This window comes from Pholcus phalangioides, unplaced genomic scaffold (genome assembly GCF_987345545.1).
Source record: "Pholcus phalangioides strain wild (caught in Gottingen) unplaced genomic scaffold, Ppha-v1.0 ptg000017l_1, whole genome shotgun sequence".
NCBI classification, from domain to species: Eukaryota; Metazoa; Arthropoda; class Arachnida; order Araneae; family Pholcidae; genus Pholcus; species Pholcus phalangioides.
Genome location: NW_028301610.1, coordinates 49691685 through 49714852, shown reverse-complemented (window position 1 = coordinate 49714852; position 23168 = coordinate 49691685). Strand labels below are relative to the sequence as shown.

Sequence of the window (23168 nt, the reverse complement as noted above, 5' to 3'; positions counted from 1 at the left end):
TGTAATAGAAACTTTGGTGATATTGTTAGTAGTCGGTGAAGGTGTAGTCATATTAGCGTATGATTTACCAACTATTGGGGCTTGGTTAGATGTTACGAGACGACGTGCTTCAATATACGAGATGTTATTAAGGACCTTGATCTTCTGGATCTCTTTTTCTTCATTCCATTTCGGACACTTTCTGTCAAATGCGGGGTGATTGCCACCGCAATTGACGCACTTGAATGATGTTGAGGTGCAGTTGTCCGAAATGTGGTCCTTCTCACCGCATTTTGCGCAGGTGGGTTGACTGCGGCACGCCGTTCGTGAGTGACCGAAATTCTGGCAGTTGAAACATCTTACGGGGTTAGGTATGTATGGGCGGATTTTGAGGCTATAATAGCCTATCTTAATATCTTTCGGCAATGTCGGTGATAATGTCAGGATTATGTTACGTGATGGAGCTGGATTGCCATCTTTGCGGCTCATAATATGTTTGGCAGATGTTACGCCTTGAGACGCCAGCTCCTCTGTTAGTAGTTCTTCATCCATATTAATCAAGTTAGTATCTGAAATCACACCACGTGAATAATTCAACGTGGGATGGATTTTGACTATTATTGGAATGTCTTCGAGAGATGTGAGCTTTTGAACGAGTTCGGATTGTTTAGGTGTGTTAGTTTCAATGAGAAGGTCTCCTGAACGAAGAGCCTTCACTGATTTTAATGTGCCTATTGCGCCATAGAGAGCTTTGTCTATTATGAATGGTGACACTTTGGCCAGCGGTTTATCAGTGTCAGTACAATGCAGGAAGAAAAATGAAACAGTAGGGGCAGGATCAGTGACAATAGTTTCGCTCATAGCAGTTCTTTGACGTTTTGGTGCATTTTGATTTTTCCCCATTTTGGAGATAATGTGTTCGGCCCCTACCGATCATGCCCACCATGGAGCCCTACAAGGGGACGCGCGCACGTAACCGATGAAGGGTAGTAGCAACGCCAGGTTAGGTAGGAGCTATACACCACCGAAGCAGGCGAGCAGACGCGTTCAAGATCCAAGATCGTCGTGAAGCAGCACCAACAAACCTCAACGACGTCCGGCAGGCCCGGCCCCTCTACCTGCCCAGTAGTGTAACCCCTTCAGCCGCCGAGGCGACCAGCCGATTGACCCAGACAGGGCTAATCCAGGCCTCCCGTTTCGGCTGAATCCGAGGCCAAAGCTAGCGCATCAGGCTAACCAGGATCCTCATCTCCAGCCTTACGGGTCTCCACGCACGGCAAACACGCAGGTAGACAGCGTCCAAGATAGGGCATACGCTAGAAGCAATGCCCCGTCTGGGACGACCCCTCCCCGCCTAAGCGGGGCCCACAATGAGGGGTTGGACACAAAAGACAAGGACATGTACAGGACAGACAGATAGACGCAAGACAAGTATTGTAAGGTGTACGGAAATTCACATGTAATCTGGGCTATTGAAATGTGAATGATATGAGCACAAATATGCGAAGACAATGACGTGTGATAGATTTAGCGTCACCCAGGGTGCACCACGAGGAGGCCTATCACATTACACCCCTTGTGCGACCCGTGCCCTGAGCGGACAAGATGGATATCGTCGTGCCCTGAGCGACCAAATTCTTCTCTATTCTTTACAGGGACAAACCCTTTCTTTTGTGATATCTTGGTGAATAATCTTTCGATTAGATTCCCTTTCTTCCTTTGTATTGAAACTTCCCTCATATCACCAATATAGATGAAACTATATGAATACAGTAGATACCGTTTATACGACCTTCTTTATCTCTATTACGGGATTTTCACATTTATACGACGCATAGTGAGGTATTTTACCCAAAAACCTGGCTAAAATTATTTTTACATTTTCAGTGCACTGTTTTGAGCTGATATGTCGACTAATCTATACTGAAAATAAAATACTGAAAGAAATAATTTTGCGGGATAAATTATAAAATATGAAGATATGGAAATATATTTTGACAAAAATTATATAATTTCCCCAATGATGAGGGAAATTCCTCAATAAAGGAGAAAAAATGTAATTGATGTAAAATTGTTATAAAATGCTAATAATAAATTGGGGGAAGATAGTCATATCTAATTTATTTTTTATTTTAATAAAAAATAAATATTCATCTCTGCACAAAATTATCCCTTAAAATTTTGGAGAGGGGTGAAATTATTCTTGAAAATCATTTTTTCCGATAACACTGGTCACAATTCCTCCCTGTAGATTTTCATGTTAAAATTTTTCATTTATACAACAAATAACTTCAATTATGTCGACTCTGACTGCAATGCCAACATAGCTGGAGATACGGGGGAGGGGAGAGAAGGCGTGGCGTAGTAATAATAATTTAGCGTAGTTTGATTCCTCAACTTCGTGAGGAAAAGTAAAAAATTTCAAAAAATTCGGGTATGCTTTCGTGGACGCATCCGAAAATTTACATGTGAAAGAATCTATTTTAAGTCTTGATTATGTGCAAACATTATTCCTCATTGTTTAAATCCATCACTATTAACCGAGAAATTGCGTAATTGCTGAGTTTAAATTGCATTCGAGATAGAATGAAAAATTTTCACTTAAAATTCTGAATGTCACTGCTGGAGAAGTTTCACAATTTTGTTAGATTGAAACATTTGAAAATCATATTTTATTATTGTCATATATTTCAAGACAGTGTATTTATCAGTAAACGACAATGGATTGAAATCAATTCTTCAAGAAAAACTACGGGCAAATAGGCCCGTGATACACATGTTACAAATATCACGAAAGCATGCCACTTTCGTGCTACTTAGTAGCATGTGTATCACGGGCCATATGCGAGATGAATATTTTTATTTATAGTCGCAATTATCGTATTATAGTTTGAGTTACGAAGATAGTTTTAGTACTTGATTTCAATGAATAATAAAAATTCAAGTTGGCTTGATTGAAAAAATCCAAAGAAAAAAACGGGACATTTTTTCCCCCCCCCAAGAAGTCGGGATGGTAAAACTCACGTGAAAATACGGGGATGTTCCGAGAAATACAGGACGTATAGTCATCCCACATATATCAGCATAATTGAAAAATAATTTTATTATAATAAGTGTAGAAGGCTACATGACAACCATAGAAATAGTATTAAGAGTATAAATCGCGTTTTTCAACTTTACACTAATTTATACCATATTATCAGTAGGGTAACCTCGTGTCCTTTATTTTACGGGACATTCTCGTACTTTCACGTAAATTTGGCCGTTCCGACTTTCTTAATACAATTTTCCTATATATTTCCAACAATGCTAATTTGAATTTAAAATTTGTACTGAAATGGTGAATGAAGGTAATTTTCATAATTTATAAAATATTTTGATAATTATTAAATTCTCATCTCGTGTATTTTCCATACTAAACATTTTTTCGGTTGATTAGAGTTCAATTCGTTGCGATTTCTATTATCCCGTCATTGCTCACCCCTCGTTAATTTTTCAGAAATTTTAAAACAGTTGGTAGTTTTGCCAACATCTTCAGGGAAAGTATGTCCCGTATTTTTCTCTATAAAATTCTAATTTTCCATATTTTTCTAACGAAATATGATCACCACGCCATGATGAATGATTTTTTTCTCCTGAAATAATTTTTTTCTACAGTGATTTGTAGAAGCTCAAAATGTCATTTGATTATTTTTGTCGAACAACGGTAATTTTCTACACACGAGGGCTAATTAGCACAGGACCTACAACTTATTGCCGATTCCCAGAACGACAGACTTTTTTTTTCATACTCACCGAATAGTTGATGCACTAGCCAATAGATGTGGGACTCTGCTGCAGCAATCTTTTTCGGTGGTCATGTTGCCATTTCTGTAGTACCCCCTGTGTCAGGAAAGTTTCTGACATGGACGAAACGGATATCGAACTCGCGACACCTCTAAACATTAGTTATAAACCGGTACTGTCCCTGGAAACGGGATGTTTGGTCACCTTTTATGAATCTGTAACAAAACTTCTATTTTGCACTAGATCAGTTTCCCAACCTTTTTTTGTCCCCTCGCCCAATTCTTCAGAAAATCTTTTCACACTTGTTAAGTTTTCACAAAACTGTAACGACTGTGAATTGTAATGACTAATGACTGAGTTTTTCTTATGTTATGTTATCGAATGGCCTGTAGCGAAAGTATTTGTGAAACACTGAACTAGTCATCTTCTCATCGAAATCGTCAAATATGATCATATTTTAAATATAAACGGATAATAAATTTTCGACCTACTTTTTTACTCATAAGTTTTTATACTACCGCAACTGTCTTTGGAGTCTAGTGAGAAACAGCTTGTCAAACGATGCGATGGGCTGAATTTTAAATATTATGTTCTCCACAGGAACTTTTTGGCGTGCGGAAACCCTAAGTAATGAAAACAATATGTGAAGAAGTTAACCTGGCAACCCTTTCTGATCTCTTAGTACCTTAACGTGACACGCGACACACCGTTGGAAACAACTGTCTCAATTGATATTACAGCCATACTTCGGTATAACATCCCGCCTCGGGGCCGAATATGACTTCATAACCGGGGTGACATAATAACGAATAAAATATTTTACAAATTGTACTAACAGGACCAAAAAAAAATTGACGCTATAGGCGGAATGACGTTAAACGTGGTCAACGTTATACTGAAGTCTTACTGTATAGTGTTACTCTCAAGTTTTCGTCTCGATGAACTAAATTAGTTCATACGATCTCAACGGTATAGAAAAATATAAGAACGATTTTAAATAAATTAAAAAAAATATTTTTTGCTTCGGATTGGATTGGATTTTGGGTTTATTGGCGCAAGGACCAATTTGGTCAAACTGCGCCAAAACAAATATAAAAATAAGAAAAATGTCCTTTTGTCATGTAAAAAACTAAAACTGTGCATGATAAAAAGCAATATGAAACATAAAACAATGACATGAATTGTAAAAACTATAACTTGTCATAAAACCCAATGGCTTTGATGAATTTAAAAATGCGAGATGCATCGCAATGGTCAGATAAAATGTCACGAAGTGAAAGATGATTCTGACCAAAAGCGGTCGTAAAATGATGACGATGGTGCGAACAAGTGAAAGCATGAGCAATGGTCAATGGACTTTGACAATGAGGGCACTGCGGTTGACTCTCTCGTAGTAAAAGATATGATTGTGTGATGCGACTGTGTCCTATGCGTAACCGGGCAAGCAGAACTTCCTCCTTTCGGTTAGTTCTGCAGCTCGAACGCCAGCGGCCAAGTGTGGGCTTGATGGCAAATAATTTGTTATTTATCTGATGGTTCCAATGATCCTGCCAGCGGTGATGCATCACTTCCCGGAGGATTGAGAAGTGGTCACTGACAGGTACCAAAAGGCTATTGTCAATGTTAGTTGTTGTTCGAGCTGCGTTGTCTGCTTTTTCGTTGTCCGGTATTCCTACATGACCTGGTACCCAGTAAAATTTTACTGCAGTACCATGATGAGTGAGGTAATGTAGTTCATGAAAAATGGCATGGATGAATGGATGAGTGTGAAAAGTGAAGGAACACAGTGCTTGCAATGCGCTGAGAGAGTCGCTATAGATGATGCATCGTCGGTGGCGTTTGCGTCGTATATGACGTAGAGCCTGAAGGATTGCGTACAGCTCTGCCGAATAAATAGAGAATGTGTCGGGAAGTTTGAAAGATGTCTCCTCACAGCAGATGTAGGCACAACCGACATGGCCAGGGCTCTTGGAGCCGTCGGTATATATGGGGAAGTACCTGTTGTACCTACCCCTGTGCCTAAAGAATATCTGTCGATATATGACATCTGCTGTGGTGGCTCTAGGGTATAATGGTAGTGATAGAGAGACATCTGGCAGAGACTGCTTCCATGGTGCCAGTTGCCAAGCAACTGGGGCCACACGACTGATGTCTAATTCTAGTTCTTCCACAAGTGCCCTCATACGAAGACCGTAAGATGGAACACATGAAGGGCGAGCAGCAAATAGTCTATGAAATGAGGGATTAAAAATGACACGATGAAGTGGATGATCTGGAAAAGACTTCATCTTGATAAAATATTTCAAGAAAAGTTGCTGGCGTCTTGATGTCAGAGTGATGGCTCGTTGCATTCGACATACAGGCTCTCCATTGGAGACGTCCGGAAAGCTCCAGAACAAATCCGTAGGGCGAGATGGTGGACGGGGTCGAGCACACTCAGATAGCTCCGAGGTGCCGACCCGTATACAATGGAGCCGTAGTCGAGCTTCGATCTTATTAAAGCTTTATATAAGTGGAGGAGCGACTTACGGTCAGCTCCCCACGATGTAGGAGAGATGACCTTCAAGAGGTTCATCGTCTTCATGCAACGAGCTCTTAATTGCGCAATTTGAGGTTTGAAAGTGAGTTTCTTGTCAAATGTGATGCCGAGGAATTTAGTATTTTCTACAATAGGTATTAGATTGTTATTGAGAAACAATTGTGGGTCATCATGTAGGTCTCGACGCCGACAAAAGTGCATAGCAACAGTCTTGTCAGCGGAGAATGAAAAGCCGTTATTATGAGCCCACTTGCTAATTTTGTTGAGAGCGGTTTGTAATTGTCTCTCGGCTGACCTCATATTCACCGATTGATACGATATCAACAAATCATCCACGTAGAGTGCGCCAGTGACAGACAACGGGAGTTGGTTCAACACCCCGTTGAGTCTTAAAATAAAAAGTGTAACACTTAAAATGCTACCTTGAGGTACACCTTGTTCTTGAATTTGGGGAGCTGATAACGTGCTTCCGATCCGTACCTGAAAGATGCGGCGAGCAAGAAAGTTCTTAATGAAAATGGGCAAGTTGCCCCGCAAGCCGCTATTATAGAGGTCGGAAAGAATTCCGTGCCTCCAAGTACGGTCGTAGGCCTTTTCTATGTCGAAAAATATGGCTAGCATATGCTCCCTCTTCACAAATGCTTGTCTTATTGATGTCTCAAGGCGTAACATATTGCATGTTGTGGACCTGAACCGTCTAAAGCCGCTTTGATGTTTCGATAAAATATTGTTAACCTCAAGGTAGTGCATAAGGCGATAGTTGACCATGCGTTCCATGAGCTTACACAAACAACTGGTCAAAGCAATAGGTCTGTAACTGTTAGGTTGCTGAGGATTTTTGCCAGGCTTCGGGAATGCAAGAACAATGGCTGCTCGCCAGGTGTCAGGAAATGAATGGCTGACCCAGATCCGATTGAATAAAATAAGTAAATGTGACAGTGATTCTGGTGATAGATCCCGAATCATGGAATAATGAATAGCATCGGGCCCTACAGCTGAGTCAGGACTTCGCTGCAAGGCCGTCGTCAGTTCATGAAGGGTGAACAATGAATTGTACCCCTCCGGTGTAAAAGGCCGGAAGGTGTACGATGTACGTTCGGCCGATGATTTAATGGGATGAAACGATGGGGGATAATTTGCATCACTGGAAACAGTGGCGAAATGGGCGGCGATGGTATCCGCAATATCCCTCACATCGCTGATGATAGTGCCATTGGTGTTTAAAATAGTGATCGGATGAAACTGATAATGACCATTGATTTTTCGGATCCGTTCCCAAATGACTTTAGATGAAGTAGATGAATTGATTCCAGTGGTAAACTTGTGCCAGGACTCGCGTTGAGCCTGGCGCCTGGTTCTTCTCGCTATCGCCTTTGCTTTTAAAAATGCCAACTTGTTGTCATGGGTAGGATACCGCCGGAACCTACTCCATGCTTTCTTTTGTGCTTTAATCGTAAGATTACATTCGTGGTTCCACCAAGGTTTAGGAAATTTAGGAAGTTTCGAGGAGACTTTGGGTATTGATTCATTTGCTGCAGAGATGATACAACTGGTCACAAGGTCGACACAGTGGTCGACGTCGGGTTGCGAAACCATATCCTCCGTGATTTCTGCCTTGACCGTGAAGTCTGCCCATCGGGCGGCCACAAGCTTCCACCGAGGAGGACCCTCAGGTATGCTATGGCTTCGATCAAGGCACTTAACCACTAGAGGAAAATGATTGCTCCCGTGGAGGTCCGGATCAACCGACCAGGACCAGTTGGGCAAGAGTGAAGGTGAGCATAACGATAAATCTATTGCAGTGAAACTATTGTTTGGGGCATGGAAATGAGTGAAACTGCCATCATTCATGATGGCGAGGTTCATGTCGTCTAATAGACGTTCAACCATTTCCCCACGAGGGGTGTTGCTGTTAGAACCCCATATCATGTTATGAGCATTGAAGTCTCCAAGAAGAAAAAAAGGTGGAGGTAATTGGTCAATCAGATCTTCTAGATCTCTCTGTAAGATGTTGTCATTTGGTGGCAAATAAATGGAACAGATGGTAATTCTCAGGCCTGTAGAGATTTCCACCGCGATGGCTTGCAGGTTCGTGCGCAGCGTAAGAACGCGCGACGACACGTGATGTGGAACTAGCAGAGCAACACCGCGGCAAGCTCTACTCCCGTCATCGTAATCAATACGGAACAGGGAATGTCGCCTGATGTTCCATGTCTCCGAGGGCTTCGTAAAAGTTTCCTGGAGTGCCACGCAAACAGGATGATAGTGATTGATCAAATCCTTGAGTTCTTTATAATTGGATCTAAGACCACGAATGTTCCATTGGAGTATGTTGGCCATAAATTAGGTAGAAGTAGACGGTTCGAGGTCTTTAAATTTATTCCGGTCTAGTTTCCGGCGAGTACCACCAGATTCTGATAGACTATCAAGATCCATGTCATCAATTAGTGGGACATTTTATTGCTCTCTGTATTGCTTTTCTTGAATATCCGGTCTTTTTAGATTTATTTCCAGAATTAATCTTGGGTTTAGTACCAGTAGGTTTTTTGAATGTGTGCGCTGTCACCTTTCCTGCCTCTTCTTCGGAGGTACTGGACTCCCTCCGAAATCCAGCAGAGCAACAGCAGCCACAACTATTACACGGTTGGTTAGATGATGATGTTTGAGTTGATGTATCAGCTATTGGTTCAGTCTGAGTTGTTACAGATGCTTTGGTGATATTGTTAGTCGTATTAGCTGTTGATGGATTTGTTACCATATTAGAGTATGATCTACTAGCTATTGGAGTTTGGTTAGGCATTATACGACGGCGTGCTTCAATATATGAGATGTTATTAAGGACGTTGATCTTCTGGATCTCTTTTTCTTCATTCCATTTCGGACACTTTCTGTCAAATGCGGGGTGGTCGCCACCGCAATTGACGCACTTGAATGGTAAATTAGTGCAGTTGTCCGAAATGTGGTCCTTCTCACCGCATTTTGCGCAGGTGGGCTGACTACGGCACGCCGTTCGTTTGTGACCGTATTTTTGGCAGTTAAAGCATCTAACAGGGTTAGGAATGTATGGCCGGATTTTGAGGTTATAATAACCTATTTTGATAGCTTTCGGCAATGTTGGTGATGAGAATGTGAGAATTATGTTTCGTGTGGGAGCTGGATTGTCATCTTTGCGGCTCATAATATGTTTGGCAGATGTTACGCCTTGAGACGCCAGCTCTTGTGTTAGTTCTTCTTCATCCATGTTAATTAAGTTATTATCTGAAATGACACCACGTGAATAATTCAACGTGGGATGTATTTTGACTGTTATGGGAATGTTTGCAAGAGACGTGAGCTTTTGAATGAGTTCGGCTTGTTTGGATGTGTTAGTTTCGATGAGAAGGAAACCTGAACGAAGGGCCTTCACCGATTTTAAGGTACCAACTGTGCCATAGAGAGCTTTATCTATTACAAATGGTGATACTTTGGCCAGCGGGTTTTCGGCATCTGAAGAGTGCAGAAAGAAAAATGAGACAGTTGATGAATTTGTAGCAGTTACATTGACATGTGTTTGGTTTGAAGCAGTTCTTTGACGTTTTGGTGCATTTTGATTTTTTCCCATATTTGAATGGGTATTGTTCCACTCCCACCCACCATGCCCACCATGGAGCCCTACAAGGGGACGCGCACACGTAACCGGTGAAGGTTAGTAGCAACGGCAGGTTAGGTGGGAGCTATACACCACCAAAGCAGGCGAGCAGACGCGTTCAAGATCCAAGATCGTCGTGAAGCAGCACCAACAAACCTCAACGACGTCCGGCAGGCCCGGCCCCTCTACCTGCCCAGTAGTGTAACCCCTTCAGCCACCGAGGCGACCACAGCCGATTGACCTGGACGGGGCTAATCCAAGCCTCCCGTTTCGGCTGAATCCGAGGCCAAAGCTAGCGCATCAGGCTAACCAGGATCCCCATCTCCAGCCTTACGGGTCTCCACGCACGGCAAACACGCAGGTAGACAACGTCCCAGATAGGGCATACGCTAGAAGCAATGCCCCGTCTGGGAGGACCCCTCCTCGCCTAAGCGGGGTTCACAATGAGGGGTTGGACACAAGACATAAACATGTACAGGACAAAACAAGACGCAAGACAAGTACTGCAAGATGTGTAGAAAAAACATGTAATCTGGGCTATTGAAAGTGAAAGATATGAGCACAAATAAGCGATGACAATGACGTGTGATAGATTTAGCATTACCCAGGGCGCACCACGAGGAGGCCTATCACATTACACCCCTCTGTCATAGGGAGTGAACAATTTTGGATAATTGACGCTCTTTTGAAATGAACTGCGAGGCGTAAGCATGCAAGGTTTCTAGAATATATAAGCAAGATCGGACTTCGGGGGGGGGGGGGCTGGAAATCCTCCAGCGAAAAATTTTAAGTTAATAAATCAATACACAGGCATTTTGAATTTACAAAAATTCAGTTGGCCTACAATGTGAAATATTTTTCGATATTGTAATTTTTTTTACAATAATACTAGCTGAACTGTAAAATACATATTTTACTAACCTGTTGCCATTTTTCGGAAATCTATTTAGATGAGCTTCTTCCGACTTGGGATTTCTCTCGCCATCCTAAGAAGCCGCAATAGTTCAACATTTACTATCATGATGAAATAGAGAAGAATGAACTCGAAGGAAATGGTGTAGAGAAACAAATCAATTTAACCCAGAGAAGAACCTTTTGATAAATTAATCAAGAATTATTGATTAAGAATACCGATTTTAAAATGAAATGAGACGGGGAAAAAGAGCTACGTGACTGGGAAGAGCAATAAAAAAAAAAATGGCGGCTGCCTCGCTGAAACATTTGTTTACAACTGTAGTTTGTACGCTTACCGCTTCAATTTCTGTGGCGCGCAAGTTTGTATCAGGCCTCTCCAGCTCCAACCAGCAGAAGGATTCTGCACGAAGATTGAGAGCAAAGTTTGCCAAATACAAGAAGTCCATCCAGATTGCTACGTAACGCTCTCTGAAACAGAATCTTGTCGAGCAAGGTGTGAGCGATAATCTTTCAACTTTCATCGCCCGGCAAGTGAAACTGAAAGGCAAGAGATTTACGCAATATGATAAAATTAATGCATACAAAATTTTCTGCAAGAGCCGTTCAGCATATTGTATGCTTCGGAGTTTTCTGCAACTGCCATCACCACAGACACTCCAGCGTTTTATTTCATCACGTTTGTCTGTGCCCGGAATTAACAGATGTTTTAACTGCATTAAAAGACGTTTTGCAAGGAAAGGGCAAGCAAGAACGATTGTTTTCCCTGGTTTTTGACGAGATGTTGATCAAACCATTCTTGGTTTACGATAAAAGTGCAGATAGCATTGTTGGGTTTGAAGACTTCGGAAACAGTGTGAAGTCTGAAAATTTGGCCAAACAAGCACTTGTGCTGATGTTGCGCAGCCTGACGAGTAAAAGATTTTTCGTTATTGTCCCTTTTTAAATTAGGTACATTCTGAAGAAAACCAGTATGAGTTGAAAAGGCAAGATGGTTGCAAGAAGTTAAAGCAAACTGCTGTGCCAACATTGTTCCAGGTTCCTAACCCACCGAAACTTCTTACTCCTCAACGGAAGAAGAATATAGGCCTTCCAAAAGTTCTGAGTGATGATTATGTATGTGATATTCTCAAATAACCTTATTTTCTCAATTGTCATTATAAAGCCAGAAAAAACACTAGTTAACTGTTTCATTCAGTAAGGTTTATGGCCAAAAATTAACAGTTCTTACTTTTTTGGTACTGCTAATTTGTATAATACTAAATATAATCGGGATACAGTTGTTAAAGAATTGCATTCTCTTGCACAAATGGCTGTGGCGAATGAAATATGAATGCAAACCTTCACACCATTTATTTAATTTCAGAAACACAAACATTTTATAAAACAATTTCAGCCCTATTAAACTATTTATCGGGTCTATTAATTTCACTTTTCTAGAATAATGTTTTCTTTTCTTTCTTTTACAGCATTTTGAAAGCATTACTAGGGAACCTATTAAGGAGGTAGCACCATCAACCTCAAAAAACCCAGAAGACCTTCAAGCTCAGATTAGGCAGTTGCAAGAGGAAAATGAAAAATTAAGGCAAAATCTGGAGTGCATAAACAACAAAGTGGGAACATTCTTGTCATCAGAGCAAGTTAGTGTCTTGGGGCAAAACCGTAAGTCCATTTCCCAGTGGTCTAGTGCAGAGATTGTTCGGGGCTTAAAATTACGTTTTGCTTTAGGCAAGCATGGCTACAATTACTTGAGGTCAACTGGGTATCCTGCTCCCTCATACAGCACTATTAATCGCAAAGTTGCAAGCATTCAGGTTGAACATGGAGTTTTGCATGATGTTTTTGAATTACTGCAAATTAAAACAAGCAGTATGACTCCAGCTCAAAAAGACTGTTCTTTTATTGGACGAGATGGACATACCTGACTTTGATCCATCTAAAAATGTTTTTGTCGGCCAAACCACTATTGGTTCACCTGGAGTTGGCACTCACTCACTTGTTTTTGTTTTGAGGGGCCTGCAGATGCCATGGAAACAGGTAGTGGCCCATGAAGTAACTGGCCATCAATCAAAGGAGAGGAGCTGAAGGGGCGTGTGATGAGCATTTTTTCAGCAGCCGAATCCATTGGCTTGACGGTTAGAGCCATTGCCTCTGACATGGCATCGTGCAATATTTCACTTTGGAAATCGTTATCTGTGCAGGTATCGAGGAATAATCGGGTTAATTCTTTCAGCTGGAGGAATGAAGATGTTTTTGTAATAGCAGATGTTCCTCATTTGATAAAAAATATAAGGAGTGCAACTCTGAGGCACTGCATTCACTTACCAGAGTTTGTTGCACAGTCTGAAGGCCTCCCTACTCATACAGTCTCTGGTGGCTACATCAAAGAGCTTTGGCGAGCAGAAGTGGATATGATGACATGCCTCAGATCCTTACATCATTTAAGCCAGTGCAGTTAATGTCAGTTAGAACTGCTGCTGCCCTGGAACAGGCAGTAACACTGCAGAAATTGCCAGTAGAAGCTTTAACCACAGCTTGGTGGTTACGTCTTGTTAGCCAGTGGTTCGAGTTAATGTCAGCGAGAAACAGGAAGTGCTGCATAACTACTAGGAACCATGTGGTCAAAATTTCTTTTTTGAAAACCTTTATTAACATTATCCAGAGCACTGTGTTTGGTCAGGGCTGGAAGCCATTAAATACTGGCTTAATAATGTCCACACAGTCCGTCATTCATCTGGCAGAGGCATCCTTCCTGCGGGGCTACGATTTCTTTCTCCCTGGGCGAGTCAGCACAGATGCACTAGAAAATGTATTTTCGCAAGTCAGGAGGAAAGCAGGGCAAAAACCTACAGCTCTACAGGTGAAGCGGGCAATAAAGTGTATCTGCATATCTCAGTTTATATCAGATAAGGAGCAAACTAATTACCTCACGGATAGTGATAAAAGCTTAATTTTCTATGCCGACTATAAAAAAAGGGCAAGCAGCATGCCTTCAACTTCAGGAATAAGCAATACTTCTCCACTGAAAGTAGTACCACATGGTTTTCTCCATCCTACAGGTGAGCCCACGATTCCTCGACTGTCATCGAGTGAAAGAAATAATGTTTTATATGTAGCAGGTGCAGCAATTGGAAGTGTTCTGACCAAATACACCATATGCCCCATTTGCCAGACAGCGGTAAAAGAAGCTCCAGGTGAACAACACATTGCTGACAATGACAAGCTTCTTCTAGAATATGCAGATATGGGAGGCCTTACCAAACCATCAGCAAAAATTTTTTTAACCTGCATAGAAGTTGAAAAGAATATTAAAGTAAATTATTCGAAAATACTCAATGGCCAAGCTCAAATAACTGAAGAATTTGTTGCCAAATTATTGAAGGCAACTGAGGAGCACTTGTTGCCAAATTGCTGTGATGTTAAGATGAAGGTCATCAAAAAATACATACAAATAAAATGTAATTCCATGAAAAGGCAGGTAGATTGTGAGAGGAAGCGAAAGCCGACATTTCTGTCAATCAGGAAAAAAAAAATTAACCCATAAAAACCTCAGCTAATTAGTTGTTCCACTCGTATTACTTCTGAATTCATCATCCTCTAGTGCTGCTCCAGACTGCTGAACCCGAATTCCTGCTCCTTTTAAACTCTGCATCCTACACTGAATGAAAATCACTAGCCATGCACTCCCATTTATTTTTTCACCCTGCAGACTATAGCTCTTTCACCATTCCCTCTAAATTCATCCGTACAGCGTTAGGAATCACTCCTGATTTACTCGCCATAGGCTATTCTAAATATATGCACTGCTGTTCGAGAATTGGTCATCCAGCATGGCTGATCCTAAATTCCTTTGATATTGATCATCCTGCATTGCTGCTCTTTAACGGTTTCCTCTAAATCCAGCATCCTGCACTGCTCTTCCAGAACCACACCCAAATTGCTTGCCTTGCACTGCTGTTCCAGAACACCTGAACTGCTTGCCTTGCACTGCTATTCTAGATGCCTCCTCAATTTGTTCAACATTCATCATATAACGCTGCCCCAGTATTACTCGTCCTGAACTGCTCGCCCTGCACTGCTGCTCTTTAACAGTTTCCTCTAAATCCAGCATCCTGCACTGCTCTTCCAGAACCACACTCAAATTGCTTGCCTTGCACTGCTACTCAGAATCTGTTGGTCTGCATTGCTAATCCTGAATTGCTCCTCAGTTCCTTGAACATTAATCATACAATGCTGCACCAGAATTACCCATCCTGAACAGCTCGCCCTACACTGCTGTTCTTTAACCGTTTCCTCTACATCCATTATCCTGCACTGGTGAAGCTCAATAAACATACCTTAAATTATCTTTGAGACCTGAAAGACCTCCTAAATTTAACATGTCACATGTTGTTCATCTGTTTTAATTAGTTACGATTAGTGATGATTACTAGATGTTGTAGTGTGAGTTGGACACTGTGTCATGTTTAGATTGTTGCTGATGCTCTTTTGTTTCATATGATCAAAACACCCATGAACAGCTGTGTGGATTCGTAACTGGAATCATTTTCCCCCCTTCACCAAATAATTGGTGCTTTAAAGATTCTGCAGTAACACTTATGGGGCTGCTGTGACGGACTCATATCGTGAGGACCCGGGTTCGAACCCGGCACATAATCCGCCCCCCCCACATGAACAATGTGGATTCCTCCCAGAAATAATTGCTTGATATGAATAATTTTACGGCAGTTATGAAAGAAATGGTGCACCTACATTTAAAGTATATGGGTGAAATTGACCCGAATTGTCTTGAATACTTATGATTAGTGATGTTACCAGATGATTTGGTTATTTGGTTTGGTCATCGTAATCAATACGGAACAGGGAATGTCGCCTGATGTTCCATGTCTCCGAGGGCTTAGTAAAAGTTTCCTGGAGTGCCACGCAAACAGGATGATATCGATTGATCTTCGTAATTGGATCTAAGACCACGAATGTTCCATTGAATTATGTTGGCCATAAATTTAAATTTCAAATAGAAGTAGACGGTTCAAGGTCTTTAAATTTATTCCGGTCAATCTTGCGGCGGGTAGTACCGGATTCTGTAGGATTGTCAAGATCCATGTCACCAATCGATGTATCATCGATAAGTGACACATTTTTAACGGTGGGATGTGTCAAAGCTCTCTGTATGGCTTTTTTGGAATACCCCGTCTTAAATGGTTTCCTTTTTGATTTATTTCCAGAACTAATTTTGGGTTTTGTACCAGTAGATATTTTAAATGTGTTCGCTGTTGCTTTTCCCGCTTCTTCTTCGGAGGTAGTGGACTCCCTCCGGAATCCAGCGGAGCAACAGCAGCCACAACTATTACATGGTTGATTGGATGAAGTTTGAGTAGATGTGTTAGCTATTGGTTCGGTCTGAGTTGTAATAGAAACTTTGGTGATATTGTTAGTAGTCGGTGATGGTATAGTCATATTGGCGTATGATTTACCAACTATTGGAGCTTGGTTAGATGTTATGCGACGACGTGCTTCGATATACGAGATGTTATTAAGGACCTTGATCTTCTGGATCGCTTTTTCTTCATTCCATTTCGGACACTTCCTGTCAAATGCGGGGTGAATGCCACCGCAATTGACGCACTTGAATAATGTTGAAGCGCAGTCGTCCGAAATGTGGTCCTTCTCACCGCACCTTGTGCAGGTGGGTTGACTTCGGCACGCCGTTCGTGAATGACCGAATTTCTGACAGTTGAAGCATCTTACAGGGTTAGGTATATATGGCCGGATTTTGAGGCTGTAATAACCGATCTTAATATCTTTCGGTAATGTTGGCGATGAGAATGTAAGGATTATGTTGCGTGATGGAGCTGGGTTGCCATCTTTGCGGCTCATGATATGCTTGGCGGATGTTACGCCTTGAGACGCCAGCTCCTCTGTTAGTAGTTCTTCATCCATGTTAATTAAGTTAGTGTCTGAAATGACACCACGTGAATAATTCAACGTGGGATGTATTTTGACTGTTATGGGAATGTTTGCAAGAGACGTGAGCTTTTGAATGAGTTCGGATTGTTTGGCTGTGTTAGTTTCAATTAGAAGGTCTCCTGAACGAAGAGCCTTCACTGATTTTAATGTGCCTATTGCGCCATAGAGAGCTTTATCTATTAAGAATGGTGATACTTTGGCCAGCGGTTTATCAGTGTCAGTACAATGCAGGAAGTAAAATGAAACAGTAGGAGCAGGATCAGTGACAATAGTTTCACTCATAGCAGTTCTTTGACGTTTTCCCCATTTTGGAGATAATATGTTCGGCCCCTACCGACCATGCCCACCATGTAGCCCTACAAGGGGACGCGCACACGTTACCGATGAAGGTTAGTAGCAACGCCAGGTTAGGTAGGAGCTATACACCACCGAAGCAGGCGAGCAGACGCGTTCAAGATCCAAGATCGCCGTGAAGCAGCACCAACAAACCTCAACGACGTCCGGCAGGCCCGGCCCCTCTACCTGCCCAGTAGTGTAACCCCTTCAGCCACCGAGGCGACCAGCCGATTGACCCAGACGGGGCTAATCCAGGCCTCCCGTTTCGGCTGAATCCGAGGCCAAAGCTAGCGCATCAGGCTAACCAGGATCCTCATCTCCAGCCTTACGGGTCTCCACGCACGGCAAACACGCAGGTAGACAGCGTCCCAGATAGGGCATACGCTAGAAGCAATGCCCCATCCGGGAGGACCCCTCCCCGCCGGAGCCCACAATGAGGGGTTGGACACAGAAGACAAACGAGACGCAAGACATGTACTGCAAGATGTGTAGAAATAAACATGTAATTTGGGCTATTGAAGGTGAAGTATATGAGCACAAAAAGCGATGACAATGACGTGTGATAGATTTGGCGTTACCCAGAGTGCACCACGAGGAGGCGTATCACATTACACCCCCGGCAAACAGGTGTGCAGCAGTCTTAGCTGTTCGAGGAGACCACACGCCCTATTAAAACTCATGCATCATGTCTAAACAGTACTTTTTTTATCGTTTACATGTAACCAAATTGTTGCCCTAAATCATCTTTTTTCCATATTTTCAAAGAATTAAAGCTTAATTCCAAATTTTTTGTTTTACGTCTTTTTTCTGTATTGCGCATTGATACGCGTGTACTATCCATTGTATGCCAATACGTGGCTGTCTCGCACGGTTTTCTTCACTTTTTTGCTTGCTCCCTAATTTTTTTGAGCAGTGTATAAACATGAATTTCATCAGTATCTCTTCACTGAGGGAATGGTATTTCTAACAAGCAAGCACGCATATTTAATTAATGAGCTGCACACTCATACTGAAACAGATATTCAAGCTATTGGAGTTAGACTTGTTGCAAATTCACTGTAATGAAAAAAAAAAAAACTCACAGAGGAGCAAATGTAAACTAGTGGTCTTAGAGGTCCCGACTGAAATCAACAAACAGTTCATACAACAAATCTTTCTCTGCTATTCCGAGGACAGTGTTACAAAGTACACGAAGGTTGGTATAAAGATGAATTATAGCCTAGGTTATAATAAAGAATAAAATAAAAAATTTATTGTCCACATGATTGGACTAGAAAATAAGTATTAGGAAAGCTCAAGTGGTCACAAAAAAGGCACTTAACAGGGCTGTGACAGATGTTATGTCACAATTTGTGTAGTAACACAAATCTATTTATACTGAGCTGTGTCAATGTGATGATCTAATAAATGTACTCTTACAAATCGGTATTAAAAAAACCGGATTATAAAATGTGATTGAAAAAAAAATAATTACAGTAGGAAAAATTATGTGCAAAAATTTACATATTTACAAACCCAGTAGAACCGGTCTATGCCTAATAAGATTTTAGGCCTTTCAAAATATTGACCTCTGTGATGGAATATTGCCAAGATGTTGAAAATCTGATTCTTTAAGTGATTACGTAGAGGAGTTGAAGACTTTACAGAGATTCCATGCTTTTGAATGGCAGATTCTGCTTTACCCAATCAATAGCAGCCGTCTGCTTCTATAGGAAGGTGGCTGAAAAAAAAAACCAAATTGCCAGTAAAATAAGTGAGGGTGGCAAATGAATCTAAAATGCTGCAACTCAAGATAAGAGCGATTATCAAAGGGAAAAACCTGATAATTACGACAAATGTAATGCGCTTTCCCAAAAAAAATTTGTATGACCAAACTTCCATTATTTAAAAAAAAAATCAAGGTACCGCCCACATACAATGCATGCCATTCAAATGACTATATTTTGGCAATGGTTTCCCAATAGGTTTTTTTATGAATATATAATATCCTAATTACTTTCTAATTAAGAAATCTATTCTTCATTTTATACCCACAGTTAATGAGATATCAGAGGTAAAAATGTATGTGGAAGTGAAAGGGAGAAATTTTTTTTTCATAAAAGCAAAGACCTATCCATAGTGTATGATGTTACATACCCAATATATTATGTTCTTGAAAAATGATTTGCAATAACCCTCTCTCTGGTCCTCAACCCGTTTCTCCTTTCTTGAGGACTTTGGTTCATCATCCTCATCTCTGTCACACATAAACTCGATCCGTTCATTTGTGCACATGTTGTGCAACACAGCACAGGCATTGACTATTCTTGATGCCATCGTTGGGCTGTACTTCAAAGTACGGTGCTTACTTAAACACCTGAACCTTGACTTGAGGACACCATTGCACCTCTCAATCACAGATCTTGCTCTCTTCAGACAATCATTGTAGCGCTTCTCTGCAGCAGTCTGTGGGTGAGCAAGAGGTGTCAAAAGCCATGGTTCAGATGGGTAACCACTGTCACCTAAGGAAAAACACGAGACATGTTAATAGAAATTTGAATATAATGTGGTAGTCTTCTTAGAACTCAAGTTGATGAGAACTTATTAGGGTGTAAAAAGAGGTAAAACATATATTGACCTAGAAGCCAGCCTGACGGTTCCGAACCAAGCTGTTGGTTTTCTATATGCGCCCTCAAACCACAGTTGCTCCATATGAAAGCATCATGTGTGCACCCCGGGTATCGACTGTTGATATTTATAATTTTTAAGTCAGCATCACAAACCTATGAGAGCAGAAATCACAACAGGAGAAAAAAAAATGGCAATACAGATGATACTACTCACCAACTGTACATTAATGGAGTGATACATTTTTCTATTAACAAAATCAGCCTCTCTGAACCACGGATCATAAAGAGAAGGAGCCTCTATGGCAATATGGGTGCCGTCAACGACACCAATGACTCCAGGAAACCGATATGCATCTTTGAATTTTTGCTGAACATCTACATATGTAGATGGATCAGGAAAAGACACATACTTGGCCAGCATCAGTTCATTAATTGCATCAGTAACCTGACCAATAATGTTGCTAACTGACTGTTGGCTCATAGCCAAGCATACGTCTTGGCTTAAGGTTTTCTGGAATGCACAGAGCACCTGTGAAATTGAAAAAAATATTATTACAATTCGTGCCTTGAATCCACGCTGCAATAATCAACAAAAGAATGACAAAGATAAATCTAACTGAACAGAAACGTGTATTTCAGCATCGCCTGCCTGTGATAAGCCGTTCATTAGTAATAAGCCTGAAAAATGCTTATTACCTATGAAACAAGTACAATCAAACACATTTTTGAAACTGAACTGTTCAAAGTTTCACCCCGTGCACAGTTCAGTCGCAAGTAGTATTATGTTTACCTAAAGTCCCCCCAGACATCTCGTTGTATGTAAGAAGCAATATGCACAGGTGAAAGACCCAGATGTTGGAAGAGGATTCAAAGTATTGGGATTTGTTAGATGAGAATATTGATAATTTTTGTCACGCCACAGTCATTTTCTACACACGAGGGCTAATTAGACTGGGACCTACAATTTATTGCCGATTCTGAAAGGGCAGGCTTGTTTTTTATACTCATGGAGAGGTTGGTGCAGAACTCCCTGTGGTAGCAATTTTTTCTGCGGCCATGTCACAATTTTTGTTGTACACCTGTGTCAGGAAAGTTTTCTGAGAATGACGAACCGGGTATCGAACACGAGGCAGCTCTAAACATCCTCTGGTACTTTGAGCGAGTATCTTATGAACCTGAACTATGGCGCCTTAGACGAAAATAAAAGGTAGGTACTGCCCCCGTTTGTGATGTTTTGATTTCTGCACCGATACATTATTTTAATGATTTATACGAGAAATTCAGGGGGGGGGGGTTTGGGCCTTAAATATTTTGCAAGTTGATGATGAAACAAAAACAAATAGTGGTCTGTAGGGCCCCTGTTTAAATTAGAAGTACACATACCCACCATTTTAAAAACTCTTGAAAACCACAGCACTTATTCTAATCATGGGGCCCCTAATCCACGTGAGGGCCCCCCCAAACCGTCTTAAGAGCATCATGGTTCTTCTGAGGCATACCTGGAAAATTTCCGAAGTACTCAACTGCTTCTCGTTTTTCTGAGCCCATATGTTTAAGCAGGAGTTCGTGAAAAGTATTTCCTGTTGTCCACAGAAGTATAGGGGCCTTGGTGTAGGATGTGGGGGATACAAGTTGGTGGCTACGCCATATGTTTTATAGGTTATCATGTAGGTTAATAAAATTCGACATTTCACGATCTGTACACATTTTTCAACGAGGCTTAGTGAGTTCCATAGTTTTCAGCTGACTCAACACAATTGTTCATAAAAATTATTCATTATTAAAATTAATTTATAATTTATAATCTTTCCACTGTTATTGCTGTCTTCAGCTGAGATCGTGGTTCGAGTATCGGTCGCAATTCTTTACACAGAACATGAAAGTTTCTTTTGGATAAACGGAAAAGGCGAATAAACTCGTCATTTCGCAGAGATAGCGCATCGATGGCTTGCCGTCTTTCAGCCGAACCTTCGTCACTGTTCTCACTATCAGAGTCATACTTATAAAAGTAATCAATAAGAGCAACCATTGACGCCGTCATCGCTACAAGAGAATATCCGATCAGATGCTGCTTAAGCAGTGGGTCTTCCCTATGCTTATCGTCATCCGAATATTCGGAGAAATACGATTCTTGTTTTCGGAGGAAGAATGCCGCTAGTACGGAAATTTTCCTTTCATGCTTATATTGTCATAATCGCCGGGGATACGGATCGGATTCCCGATAATACAGCCCCTGAGCGACCTGGGGGTCTATTACGCTCATGTCGTTATGTCCGCGTTTCAAACGTGTTTGCGGTGCATTGTGGGATAGATTTACGTCACCATCGTGAAAGGTTGATTTTTCTCACTGCGTTACTAGCGATCTTCGTTATCAATATCGCTACGGCAACCGTTCACCACTCGTTAAGTTTGCGTTACGGGAATAAACATGGCTGCCGCTCGTGCTTACGTGTTGCGAATGAGACGAGAGCAAAGGCGACGATCTCTTAGGATCGAGCATTTTATTTTAAGAATTCGCCAGGATGCCTTCGCAGAGTTTCCTGATGATGAGTTTTTTCGATTATTTCGGCTAACGAAACCTTTAGTTTGGGACCTCTGCGAAGAACTTCGAGTTGAGTTGGACCCGCTAAGAAGCATAGCAAGCACTTTGCCTTTAGAAGTTAAGGTAAGTTCGCTTTTTATTAATTAAAAAAAATCAAAAATGTGAATGCTTCATTGTCTAATGTTTCATAATCATTGTCTGCATTTATTGACTATATATATATCTATAGTCTCAAAAATACAGCAACCCAAATGTCCATTAAAATTATGGATGTCAAACATCACAAAAATAATAATGAATAATGGTATATAATACACTGCTCACATGTTCATCTTACCTAAGTATGTATGGCTTATTGATTTATCCAATACCCAACTATGTCCAGCGTACTTCTTTTTAAACATATCAATTGTGTTGACACTCGCAACCAAATTGGTAAGCTATTCCATTTATAGACAACCCTATTGGGGAAAAACTCCTTGCGCCGCAACCTGGGATTGTCCCTTGCAAAACGGTGTCCCCTTGTCAAAGTAGTTGGCATTGACGGTGTATTGATACTGTGTGTACTCGTGGCCCATCCCGCTGAATATTCCAAACACTTCAATCATACCTTCTGACACCTGCCTATATGATCATATTCAAGAAATCAGAAGTCTCTTCGTAGATGAAGCCTTGTGTGCCGACCAGAGCAGGGGCGTAGCCAGAAATTTCGTTCGGGGGGAGGGGAACCAAAGTGACAGAACAATGGATTTGGCCATCTTTTTCCCTTTTTTCGGTCATTTTCTCACATTTCGGGGGGGGAACCAGACCCCCAAGTTCCCCCCCCCCCGCTACGCCCTTGGACCAGAGCACCCTTAGCTCTCCTCTGCA

The 23168-nt window shown here is 41.4% G+C and overlaps 1 protein-coding gene across 1 annotated transcript; it reads left to right on the top strand.

The window, feature by feature from the left end:
- The first annotated feature begins 11625 nt into the window (after nucleotides 1–11625).
- LOC149074044 (uncharacterized) lies at nucleotides 11626–12769 on the top strand. The gene is made up of 3 exons (XM_089247290.1): nucleotides 11626–11700; nucleotides 11796–11960; nucleotides 12314–12769. The coding sequence occupies exons 1-3, from the start codon at nucleotides 11626–11628 to the stop codon at nucleotides 12767–12769; spliced, it is 696 nt and encodes a 231-aa protein (XP_089103416.1).
- The last annotated feature ends 10399 nt before the right edge of the window (nucleotides 12770–23168 follow it).

What these genes read in the sequence shown, in the direction of transcription:
- LOC149074044 (XM_089247290.1), top strand. Translation starts at nt 11,626, where the DNA reads ATGTTGATCAAACCATTCTTGGTTTACGATAAAAGTGCAGATAGCATT. An exon ending in TTGAAGACTTCGGAAACAGT is followed by an intron (nt 11,701 to 11,795) that starts GTGAAGTCTGAA and finishes TTTTTAAATTAG; the next exon opens with GTACATTCTGAAGAAAACCA. An exon ending in AAGTTCTGAGTGATGATTAT is followed by an intron (nt 11,961 to 12,313) that starts GTATGTGATATT and finishes TTTCTTTTACAG; the next exon opens with CATTTTGAAAGCATTACTAG.